Below are 12843 nucleotides of genomic sequence, written 5' to 3'. Positions count from 1 at the left end.
AACATTTCTGGACCTCGGTCAGTCGCTTTCCTCTAACACGCATGATAATTTTGTTTGTTTACAAACAGGATCTCGCAGGCTGGAGAGGCGGCTCGGTTATGACTTTTGCAAAGGACCGGAGCTCAGTTCTTACCTTTAAACTCCAGATCCAAATTCAGGGGATCTGATGCCTCTGGTTCCAGCGGGAACCTACACTCAAGGGCATTCCCGTCACAAATTAAGCAGTGAGACATATCCTTGCTTACCTTCTCCGTTTGACCCCTCTGTAGAGACCAGTAACAGTAACAACCCTTTTAGGGGCTATCTATCCAAGACTGACCTCAGATGGATACACACACACACACACACACACACACACACACACACACGCAGTGTAGATGTCTTCAGACACACCAGAAGAGGGCATCAGAACTCATTACAGATAGTTGTGAACCACCATGTGGTTGCTGGGATTTGAACTCAGGACCTCTGGAAGGGTAGTCAGTGTTCTTAACCACTGAGCCATCTCTCCAGCCCAGGATAGCTAGTCTTATTGTGTCCATTGGTATACATGTGTTTGTCTGTCTTCATGCCCAAATCTTTGTTTCTAGGAATAGTTGTTGTAATCTGGAACACAACAAACCCTCCTCCAAAGCTCTGCAGAGTTAAAACCGTGCATCCAAGATCTGTGTGGACTCAGGCTTTATAGTGAAGCTTTAGCAAAGGTATTTTTCCTGCCTTTATTTTTCCCTTCCTTTAGTCCTCCATCCCTCCCTTCCAGTCCCCCACTCTTACTGGCCTTGGCTGAGCAAGTACTGCACTTGAACCCAAGACTCATGTTAGGTGAGCAAATCCACACTGAACTCCACCTCCAGCACTGGTTTGTCCCTTTCTTTGAGAAGATGTGGTTGGGGGGCTCAAGACTGGCCAGGATTGGATGCACATCACCAATTTATTGAGGGTTAAACCTTGCTTTGTGTGCTGTTTCTGGTTCTGCTGCACAAAGCCCAGCCAAGGCAGAAGTGACATTTAAGGAGATGCTCCTTATCCTGTTGGGGGCCACAGGTCTCTTCCCTCAAGTATAGCTCTTTCCTGAATTTAAAGTGTCCCCTATTGGACACCCTGGAGCCTTGGCGCCTCCTATTGGACACATTGGAGTCTCCGAGCCTCCTATTGGACACGCTGGAGTCTCAGCGCCTCCTATTGGGTACACTGGTGTCTCGGCGCCTCCTATTGGACATGTTGGAGTCTCGGAGCCTCCTATTGGACATGTTGGAGTCTCGGAGCCTCCTATTGGACACGCTGGAGTCTCGGTGCCTCCTATTGGGCACACTGGTGTCTCGGCGCCTCCTATTGGACACACTGGAATCTCAAAGCCCAGATGTTCCAGTTTGAATCTGAAACATCCCGTTCCTTCTACACACTGACTCATAATTCGAATGCTAGTCCCCAGGGACTGTTTTGGGAGGTAGGGAGTAGCTGGGAGAATTTGTTTAGGGGGAGGTTCTATAAGTCACACCCGCTTCTGGTGCTCTGCTTCCTGGTTTGCTATGGCATGAATGCCTTTGCTGCAACCTCCGCCCCCCCACCCCCCAGTTCTGTTATGCCATGGGCTAGCCTGCCCTCCCTGCCTAGGTAGATGGAAATCTCCAGAGCAGAGAGGCAAAGCAAGCCTCTCTCTCATGCTTTTGTCACAGTGACTACATCTACTTGCTACCAAGATAACAAATCAATAACAATTAGCTGAATCATCTAAAAATAATAGGATAGGCAGCTGCCTAAGTATAAAAGTGGGTCTAGAGAGGTAGCTCGGTGCTTAAGAGCCTGCACTGCTCTTGATGAGGACCGAGTTCAATTCCCAGTCCTGAGTTCTGGTTGCTGCCAACTGGCTGTAAATCCCGTTTAGGGGATCTAACCCCTCCTTCTGACCCCTGAGGACACCTCAACTCTCTCTGTTCTGTCTCTCTCCATCTCTGTCTCTTTCTCTGTCTCTTTCTGTCTCTCTCTGTCTCTCACACATGCAGCATCATCATCATCATAATAGTAACAATAATACATCTTTAAATAAAAAAGAATTATGCAAGTTTTCTAGGTAATTGTTGTGTGGCAGATTCCCCTCCCCCTGGGGAGACACCCAAGAAAGGGAACCATGACAGATGGGGGGTTAGGACTACACCAGTGTCCAATTTGGTATTAATCACTAAGTTTTTATCGGGGTTCTAGGAATAGGGGTGAAGTGTTTTGTTTTGTTTTGTTTTAACAAGGACAGGGATGACTCAAAAGTAGCTGTGTCACCAAGAAGCTCACCCTGACCCAATGATGGGTGACCACTCACAGGAGCTGTAGCCAGACCAGCAGTCCAAAGTCTGCCCTCTCCTCTCTGGCATCTGCTGGCCAGAGTCTCCTTCCCAGGTGGTTGACTCCATGTTGACAGTGTTAGGGAGGGACTCTCAAGAATATTCCACGTTTAGCCAGGTAATCAGTGCATTGTGAGGCAGAGGCAGGCGGATCTCCAAGTTTGAGGCCAGCCTGGTCTACAAAGTGAGTTTTGGGACAGCCTGGGCTACACAGTAAAACCATGTCTTTAAAAAAAAATAAACAAAAGAAGTCCAAGTTTCTCTTCTTTTCTCCCAGATCCTTGAGTCCTGTCTACTTGCTGAGGCTGGTGAGCCTCCTCCTCATCCCTCCTAGAAGCAAGAAAAATTCCTTTTTGTTTTCCCTTCACTGTGGTCAGCCGAGAGCTGATAGGACAAGCAGAAAGCCTAGCCATCAGGAAGGCCTCTGGCAGGAAACAAGTAGCTTGGCACTTGGTGCGTGCCTGCATGCCGTACAAATGTGACGGAAGATGGAAGGCTCACACGGGACAGTCTGATCTGGCAACCCAACTTTAGGGCTGAGTTGCGGTTGAAATCCAGAAAGGGCTGCAGAGAACCGGGTAGAGTCACGAGCATACAGGCTCTGTGGACCCCACCAGGCGCTTGACCAAAGCCCGATCGAGCCCTGTAGAGGGCGTCACCGGCATCGGCTACCTCTCAGACTGCTCCGCATGCCTGGCGACTGTTACCCCTTGCATCACCCCGCTCCCCGCTTACTCCCATACTCTCCATTAAAAAGGTGGCCAGGCTAGGGTTTGTTTATTGGAAGAGATGGGAACAGCCTCGGGAAGCCCACTGGTCTTCATTCCGTAGTGACTGAGTGCTTCATCTTTTCCTGTCTACTGACTTGTAAGCATCCCTGCCAGACTCTGCAGAAGGAAAGGGGCAAATAAAAGGATTGCTTTGTAGCTGCTCGGACAGCTTTGGAACTTTATCTTCATTTGCACGGAAAAACAAAACAAAACAAAATAACCAAGCAAATTCTAACTCCACATTTCACACAAACGTGCAATGTGTGCCACCATAAACAGAGAGGGAAGGGCGGCAAGAAGGACCCGGTCATTGACGGAAAAGTCCCGGCTGCAGTGAACAGGACACAATCTAGACGACTTATGTGCTGGTGTGGACCAAGCACTGGGCGAAGCAGAGGGGTTGGAGGGCGTTTCCAGTGCTATGGGGGAATAGCATGAACAGAGAATTAAAAATGACCCCCAGAGCCGTGGAGATGGCTTAGTAGGCAAAGAGCTTGCTGAGCAAACACGAGGACTGGGGCACAATGTCGACTGACCACATAAAAAGGGGGACCTGGGCCTGGAGGGATGGTTCAAAAGTTAACATTGGACTGCTCTCCCAAAAGATCCGACTCTGGTTCCCAGCACCCGTGTCAGGCAACTCAGAACCTCATGTATGTGCCCCTAGCTCCAGGGGATTCGACACCTCTGGCCTCCAGGACGCCTGTGCTCAGACTTCAGGGATTCTCCCATCTCACATTTGAGGGTTCTCACTACAGAGCCCCGGCTTTCGATGCAAGCCCTCTATCCCTTAAGCAACCCCCAGCTCAGTCTTCAGGCTATCTCCTTGTGGCTTTGCTCCCTGCCTACTCCTTGGGACCTTCTTGATGTGAACAAATCAGGAACCTACCAAGTGCCAGCCACCAGCTGGGTAAGCATCAGCCGTTTGCTAGGCTCCTTCCTAGGCGAGCTGATGTTGTGGGTGGTTCAGAGCTTCCCACACAAACTATGTGCTCATCCAGCATTGGCCCCCCCACTGCACACACACAATCTTGTGTTGCCTCTGCAGCAGTGGACTGATTATGTGACACTCCGGGAAGGACAGCTAATGCAAAGGGAGCTTCTCGAGCCTGTCCCCAACCCCTCGCTCCCCCCACCCATTCCCACACCCTCCCCCTCCCCAGTGCCAGACATGTGTGGCAGGAAGGTTATTTTTGGGTAGAGTATGTATAGTCTGTTTAGGAAATCATCTGTTCTGGAAGTTGGGAAAAGGCCGTGAACCATAGTGACAGGAGGTCACCAAAGGTCAGAGGTCATCACAGGGGAGGGATGTCGTTAGGCTTGTCAGCAAGCACCTTTATCTGGCTAGCCCTCTCGCTGGCCCCCACCTTTATTATTTTGAGGCAGTGTCTCAGTCTTCAGCCCAGTCTGGCCTCAGACTTGGAGCCATCCCTTTCCCTTAGCTTCCCAAGTGCTAGCACTACAGATGTGAACACAATACCTCACTCTTGTTTGTTTTGAGACAAGGCCTCACCCTATAGCTCAGACTGTCCTTGAATTCAATATGTAGTCATAAGAGGCCTTGAACTCCTGATCCTCCTACCTCCACACACACACACACACACACACACACACACACACACACACACATCTTCCCCTGCAAGCTTGCATCTGCATTGATTTTACAAGCACACATACATACAGTAGCTTTTGGAGACCAGAGAGTGTTGGGTAGCCTGGACCTAGAGTTTAAAGTGGTCGTGAGCTACCTGATGTGGCTCTGGGAGCTGAACCCGGGACCTCTTCGAGAGCAGTAAGCACTCTTAACCACTGAGCCATGTCTCTAGTCCCAACCTCCTAATGTCCTGCTTTTTTATATATGTACAAAATTATTTCTTGAAGGAATCTTGAGAAGAATGTGGCTGACTTCATGTATATTCATGGGTTCTCTAAGCAAAATTAAGACACAATCCTTAAGAAATGCAGGGTCTATAGTTTCAAATGATGTGGAAAAGGAACATAATAGGTAACCAGTCTGAGATACTTTAAAAATGTATGTCTCTTAGTAACTTTTCTATTGCTGTGATAAGACACCATGACCAAAGCAACTTATAGAAAAGTTTATTAGGTGCTTACAGTTCCAGAGGGTTAGTCCGTGACTACCATAGCAGGAAGCACAGTGGCAGGCAGGCAGGCAGGCAGGCAGGCAGGCAGCAGGCAGCAGGCAGGCAGCAGGCAGGCAGGCAGGCAGCAGGCAGGCAGGCAGGCAGGCAGCAGGCAGGCAGGCAGGCAGCAGGCAGGCAGGCAGGCAGGCAGCAGGCAGCAGGCAGGCAGCAGGCAGGCAGGCAGGCAGCAGGCAGGCAGGCAGGCAGCAGGCAGCAGGCAGGCAGGCAGGCAGGCAGCAGGCAGGCAGGCAGGCAGCAGGCAGGCAGGCAGGCAGCAGGCAGCAGGCAGGCAGGCAGGCAGGCAGGCAGGCAGGCAGGCAGCAGGCAGGCAGCAGGCAGGCAGCAGGCAGGCAGGCAGGCACGCAGGCACGCAGGCAGGCAGCAGGCAGGCAGGCAGGCAGCAGGCAGGCAGGCAGGCAGCAGGCAGCAGGCAGGCAGGCAGGCAGGCAGCAGGCAGGCAGGCAGGCAGCAGGCAGGCAGCAGGCAGGCAGGCAGCAGGCAGGCAGGCAGCAGGCAGGCAGGCAGCAGGCAGGCAGGCAGCAGGCAGGCAGGCACGCAGGCACGCAGGCACGCAGGCACGCAGGCAGGCAGGCAGGCAGGCAGGCACGCAGGCACGCAGGCAGGCAGGCACGCAGGCACGCAGGCAGGCAGGCACGCAGGCACGCAGGCAGGCAGGCAGGCAGGCAGGCAGGCAGGCAGGCAGGCAGGCAGGCAGACAGGCAGGCAGGCATAGCACTGAAGCCATAGCTGACAGCTTATATCCTGACCCACAAGCCAGGCAGAGAGAGCTAACTGGGAATGGCATGGCCGTTTGAAACCTCCAAGCTCCACCCCCAGTGACACATCTCCTTCAACAAGGCCACAGCCTCTAATCCTTCCCAAACTGTTCCACCAACTGGGGAACTGATATTCAAACATATGAGCCTACTGGGGTTATTATCATTTAAATAACTACAGTGTGCTTGGAAAGCAAACTAAAGTAAGCTTTATCTTGATTTGTGTTTTGCCAGATATATTATGGATTACTTAGAGTAACTTCTATTAGACGAATGGATACAAAAATTGTGGTACATATACACAATGGAATACTACTCAGCCACCAGAAACAATGACTTAACCAAATTCTTAAGAAAATGGCTGCATCTAGAGAAGATCATCCTGAGTGAGATAACCCAGTCACAAAAGAACAGACATAATATGCAGTCACTGATAGTGGGATGCTAACCCCAGAGGCTTGCACTCCCCCAGAAACAACTCACAGACTGTATGAAGTCCAAGAAATAAAGAAAACAAAAAATATACATATATTCACAAAACAAGAAGACTTTGACTATTTCCATGTTGCGTTTTGTTTTGCATGTACTTTACGCTTATTGCAACTAGTAGGTTTTCAATGCATACTGTCAAGCCCTTGAAAAAAATCAAGTACTGACTAAAAAACATATTCACATGGTTTTATGTAAAATTTATTTTAATGTCTGAAAAAATAGTACTGACAAAAATGTATAATTTTAAGCAAAAAATGTTTAAAATCTGTACATTTATCTTTGTTTTGCAAAATAAAGTCGTTTAAAAAATAATTAAAAAAAAAAGAATAACTTCTATTGTTCAGTAGCAAAGGTGGTGACCTTTTGAGGCAGTGCAAGCTTAGTTTGATCTCTGAACTGGTAGAAGGAAAGGACCAGCTTCACAGAATTGTCCTCTGAATTCTACATAAGCACTGTATCATTCATACCCACACATACTTCATTTGAACACACACACACACACACACACACAGAGAGAGAGAGAGAGAGAGAGAGAGAGAGAGAGAGAGACAGAGACAGAGAGAGAGACAGAGAGAGACAGAGAGAGGGAGAGAGAGAGACAGAGAGAGAGACAGAGAGAGACAGAGAGATAGAGATAGATAGATAGATAGAGAGAGAGAGAGAGAGAGAGAGAGAGCATTGACAATAGAATTAAGAATAAATAGAGACATTCTCCTCCAAGAGGCACCTTCTTTTCCTGCTCCAATGGTGTTTGAATGGAACCTGGAGCTTGACCCCAGCCATTCATCATTCTATCTGCTATCTCTTTGCACCACCTCGACTTGCCCAATGCATCCACAACCACAACATTCCCCTTGAAGGTGTGTCAAACTACCATCAGGACCCTGGATCTCCCTGGATCTCTATGCCTCCTGCATCCATGCCCTAACCATGATACCACAGCTTTGAAGAACTTGGCTGATACCAACCTCAAGATGGGAGGGAAGAGGCTGAGAAACCAGGGAAGCTGCAGAAGAGTAAGGTGGCTGAATCTGCAAGGTATCAAGAAACTGGGGTTAGAGACAAGGTTCATTGGATAAGAGGATCCAGGATTGATTTCTAGCACCTACACTGTGGCTCAGAACCATCGGTAATTCCAGGTCCAGAGGATGTGATGCCATTTTTTTTTGGCCTTGGCAGTTACCCAGCACACATATGGTCCATGGCAGACATGTAGTGTGCAAACATACATACTCATATGCATAAAATCAAATGATTTAAAAAAGAAATCTAGCACTTAACTAATATACAGTTTGGAGAAGACTTGTCGAAACATGCCTACAATCTCAGCTGAGGCAGAACCATCATGAGTTCTAAACCAACCTGTGCTAAGCAGCAAGAACAAAATCCAAAGAAACTGAAAGGGATCACCAAGTTACCCTCAAAACAACACTAACAAAAAGTTTGGGGAAGCCTCTAACCTAAGCCTAGTCCAACAGTTGCTAAAAGCCTTGATACTGTTTCTGAAAAAAAAAAAGATACTTGATACTTGATTCTGGAAATGGAGAGATATTGATTAGAAATAGTTTCACCAGGGTTGGCAAGGTGGCTCTACACTTGCTGCTCAAGTCTGGTGACACAAGGCTGGTCCCTGGAAGCCACACAAGGACAGATGCAGGTGCTGTGTCAGCAATCCCAGCACTCCAGCAAGATGGAAATCAAAGACATGTTGTACAGAATCATTTGGCCTACTGTGGTGGTTTGAGTAAGAATAGCTTCCATGGGGCTGGAGAGCTGGAGAGATGGCTCAGAGGTTAAGAGCACTGACTGCTCTTCCAGAGGTCCTGAATTCAATTCCCAGCAACCACATGGTGGCTCACAACCATCTGTAATGGGATCTGATGCCCTCTTCTGGTGTGTCTGAAGACAGCTGCAGTGCATATAATAAATAAATCTTTAAAAAAAAAAAAAAGGCTCCCATAGTCTCATGTATTTGGATGCTTAGTCATCAGAGAATGGCACTACTTGAGAAGGATTAGGAGGTGTGGTCTTGTTGGAGGAAGTGTGTCAGTAGGGGTGGGCTTCAAGGTTTCAAAAGCTCAAGCCAGTCCCAATGCCTCTCTCTTCGATGTTTATGTGTTTGAGATGATGCCTCTCTATATTGGTCAGTCTTGATTTGAACTCCCGACTCAAGGGTTCCTCCTGCCTCACTCTCCCAAGTATTTAGGATTCCACCTTAGCCACTTTGCACCAGCTTAGGGATAATAATCTTTATCAGAGGCAATAGCTTATAGAATAAGTTCATGCTTCGGTATGTATTTGATTGGAAGCATGCAAGCAGATAGATTAGAATACCAGTCGTGACCACTTCAGGTGCTGGGATTTGCTGTCATCATATTCATTGGTCATTTAAAATGGCTCCAAGAGTTGAGTGCCATCTTGGGTGATTGGTATTTGTTTTGCTTTTGTTTTCAAGATAAGGTCTTATATATTCTAGGCTGACCTCGAACTTGCTCGCTAGGTAGCTGAGGATGACCTTTCTGGTCCTCTGGCTTTCACCTCCCCACGCTGAGGTTACAGGTGTGCCCCACCATGCTAGGTTTATGTGGCATTGGGGATGGAACCTAGGGCTTCATGCACCTTAGGCAAGCGGGCTACCAACTAAAAGTCACATCCCCAGGTGCAACAATTTAGGGTTTTGTTGTTGTTTGCCTTTAAAGATTTATTTATTTTATGTATATGAGTACACTGTCTCTTCAGACATGCCAGAAGAGGGTACCAGATCTCATTACAGATGGTTGTGAGCCACCATGTGGTTGCTGGGACTTGGACTCGGGACCTCTGGAAGAGCAGTCAGTGCTCTTAACCACTGAGCCATCTCTCCAGCCCCTTGTTTAGTTTTTTTAATAGAGGGAATTCACACAGGTATCTTGCTCTGGCCAGTGCATATCTGGGACACCTGTCGGTTGCAAGGGCATCAAGGTGATGCTGAGATGATGGGAAAGGACCAGGTGTGGAGCCCCAGGGCAGGCAGCCCCCTCCTCAGAGCTGCGTGGGGCAAGGAAAGGTGGGCGGGCCAAAGGGCGCGCCTACGGACCACGTGGCAGACGCGGGCCAATGACCGTCTCCGAGCCCACCTTGAGGCCTGGGCGGTGCGCCGGGCTGGCGTCACCAGGACAACGGGCGTCGCCAGCGCCGTGTGATTTCAGGCTGTGGGCGCGCTCGCGGCCATGGTGAGTCTGGGGCCCGCGCCCGCGGGACAGCGGAGATGCTGGGCGCCTAGGGAAGGGCGCAGAGAAGAGCCAAGGGCTGCTGGACGGGGCAGGGCAGGGCAGGGCCGGGTCAGATGAGGCCGGACAGGGCAGGGCAGGGCAGGGCAAAGCAAAGCTGGTGAGATCGGTCCTGACAACCTGGGTCCCCAGGTCCTGCATGCAGGGGACACCGGGACGCTATGCTCTCAGATGGACCCCGGACCTCCACTCGGTGGACCATCTTGACCCCGTGACGCTGTTCGTCCCGAGCGTGCCCGGGAAGCCACCAGAGGGTGTGGTTACATAGAAACCCACAGCCACACACACTTCAGGCTGCATACTTCAGGTTGCTTTTATACAATGATGTCAATATCGAACCATGTATTTGTTTCAAGTTCTACGCCCTGACGGGGCTTCCAGCACGACGGGATTTAATGGGTGGCTTCGGAGATACCCTTTCACCCCTTTTATAAAAATAGGGAGCATTGAACTGGACTTTTTTCTTTCCCCGAGTGCTGCACTCTCAGTGAGGGATTTAATGAATCTGTCTTTAGTACGTTGTAAACGCCTTACAGAAGCCGTTAGCTTTGCTCAATAAACTTGAAAGGCTGTGGGCATGCCACCTGGCCTCCATTAACTTCTTGTTTGAAGCCTTAATTGACTTGGCCTGCGCGCTGGTTCTAATGGGCGAGGTTAAAGTGTGATTCCTTGAGAGGCCTCTATCCGGAAGAGGAGTGGGTTTCCTAGTTTGTGACACACCCTGGGAATGGGGTATTTGAGGGTTAGCTAATAGAGAAGTGCAAAATTTTAAGAAATACATATATAGAGGTCCGGTGAGATGGTTCAGTGGGTAAAGGTACTTGTTGCCAATCCCGATCACCTGAGTTCTCTACTCCTGACCCACGAGTGTTGGGATCCGAGAGTCCTGTGTATTAATTAGCCTCTGACCTCTGTACAGGGCATGTTCTCCATTAAATAATGTAAGAAAAAATACGTATTTACCATGAGTGACTATATGGAGATTTGCTTGGTGTGTGTGTGTGTGTGTGTGTGTGTGTGTGTGTGTGTGTAAGCATGAGGTATGAGGTCCAGAGGTCAGTGATTGTCTTCCTCCATCTCTGTCCAGGTTGCAGCTCCTAACGCCCCCCCCCCTCCATGGCTTCCTCGTGACTTAGGGTACAGACACCACAGACAAGTGGTACGGTAGAGCTCTCTGTGTCCCTGTGGCCATACTGTGGAGTAGAAGAGAGCCGCTTCTTTCTTGTTTGGATGCTTTTTGGTGCTGAGCTTTCTGGAGCGATTTGCATCTAGGTCTCAGCCCCGGGTTAGGTGCTGTCCGCAGAGTGAGCATGCCTGCCCCCTCCCGACTCGACTCCGTTCTTCCCTTTAGCAACGGAAGGGATCAGCGCTCACAGGCTTGTGGATGTGTCCACACGTCTGCCTAGGACAGCTCTGGCAGTTTGTCCGTCACCTCGGTCTGTGTTCAGACTCGGTATCTGCTCTTTGTGGGCCACAGAACTGATGGTTTATACAATGCCGTTTGGTGCTCAGGAAGAAATAGTGTTATTTTTAAAAGTTGCTTCTTGCTCTCCCCTCTCTTCTCAGTCCCTCTGCCCCCTCCTCTTCCTCCTCCTCTTCCTAACTTTACCTGTGGTTGCTTTACACACACATCCAGGGGTTGGTTTGATTTAGTTCATTTGGAACACCCGAGGTGTTAGAATATCTTACCTTGTTGCCAATGAGTTTTGTTATTATTTCATTTACCTTATAATTTTATTTTTTAAATTGCATGCCAAATCAACATGCTTTTCCCATTTTATTTCATTGTTTGATGTCTCCCCTATTTTGCACCCCACTTTCTGATGTTTTTTTATGTATTATTGGGTACAGTTTATTACAGGCATGGGAAACATGAATTTGGGGGAGACTTCAAATTGAAATGTTTGATGATAGTTTTCCTCTCTACAGTTTCTTTCTTAACCTTCTTTTCACTTTTCTGTTTGTGTGTGCAGGTGTGTGTGTGTGTGTATGTTTGTGTATGAGTGAGTGAGTGTGTGTGTGTGTGTGTGTGTATGTAGGTCAGAGGCCAACCTACCTAGGTTTTTGTTGTTGTTGTTGTTGTTGTTTTTTGTTTTTTTTTTTTTTAAAGTCTGAGTCTCTCTCTGAACCTGACACTTACCAATTAGTCTAGACTGGCTGGCCACTGAGCCCCAAAGGTCACCTCTGTCCTCTGCTGGGATAAAGCTGGGGTTTGGTTGTTTGTGTTACCTGTGTTCTGGGTGTCAAGCACAGGTCCTCAGACCTATGTGACAAGCACTTTACCAACTGGGCTCTTGTAGGTTTTTATTTGTTTTTACCTTTTAAGGCAATTTTTTAAAATAACTTCTGGCTGGTCTAGAACACACTATGTAGGCCATCTGGACTTCGAATTTGAGCTGATTCTCCTGCCTCAGCCTGCTGGGTACAAGGATTGCTGGCATATATGCTTCTGACACAGGCTATGGCAGAAAGGTCTTAAGTTCAAGGCCCACCTGGGTAATTTAGAGAGCTCTTGTCTCACAGTGAAAGGGTCTGGGATGTAGCTCAGTGCTAGAGGGGCAAAGCCCACGGTGCCCAAAACTGGAGGGGGAGGTGCTGGTTGAGACAGAGCCGCTTATGCCATGAGATCTCTGGGCTCACTACCATAGAGTCTGGATTTCCGTTCCTGATGCGGTTTCTGTGAAGAGTCATTTCAGCCACTTTAACAGCACCTTCTTCCAGATTGGGCTAATCACATTGAATTCCTTCACCCTTCCACCGTCCCCATGAGACGGACATTATTACTAAACACATGTAGTAGACCTAGACTGAGGACGTATGTGCTTTGTCTAGTCGAGAAGTAGCTGGTCAGCGGCCAAGGAAGGATTTGAACTCGGCTACAACCTTAACCTTCACACTAAAGCCTTCCAAACTAAAGTATGCGCTACATTAAGGTCAAGAATCTGAGGAGGGGCTGGAAAGATTGCCCAGTGGTTAGGAGCACTGAGTGCTCTTCTAGAAGTCCCAGGTTCAACTCCCAGCAGCCCCGTGGCTGCTCACAGCCATCTGTAACTCCA

At 48.8% G+C, this 12843-nt stretch overlaps 1 protein-coding gene across 1 annotated transcript in view; it reads left to right on the top strand.

The window, feature by feature from the left end:
- Positions 1 to 12843, top strand: part of FBXL2 (F-box and leucine rich repeat protein 2) — a gene marked incomplete at both ends in the record, with an annotated part of 62641 nt that overhangs the window by 15543 nt on the left and 34255 nt on the right. The window contains 4 exon segments of the mRNA XM_080934692.1: positions 1045 to 1368; positions 9544 to 9615; positions 9619 to 9636; positions 9640 to 9741. Coding sequence (XP_080790818.1) covers positions 1045 to 1368; positions 9544 to 9615; positions 9619 to 9636; positions 9640 to 9741 — 516 coding nt within the window.

The sequence above is a fragment of the Micromys minutus genome (assembly GCF_963924665.1).
Source record: "Micromys minutus genome assembly, chromosome: 21".
Classification (NCBI taxonomy): domain Eukaryota; kingdom Metazoa; phylum Chordata; class Mammalia; order Rodentia; family Muridae; genus Micromys; species Micromys minutus.
The sequence above is the reverse complement of the archived record's forward strand: the minus strand, read 5'-3'. Positions and strand labels throughout refer to the sequence as shown.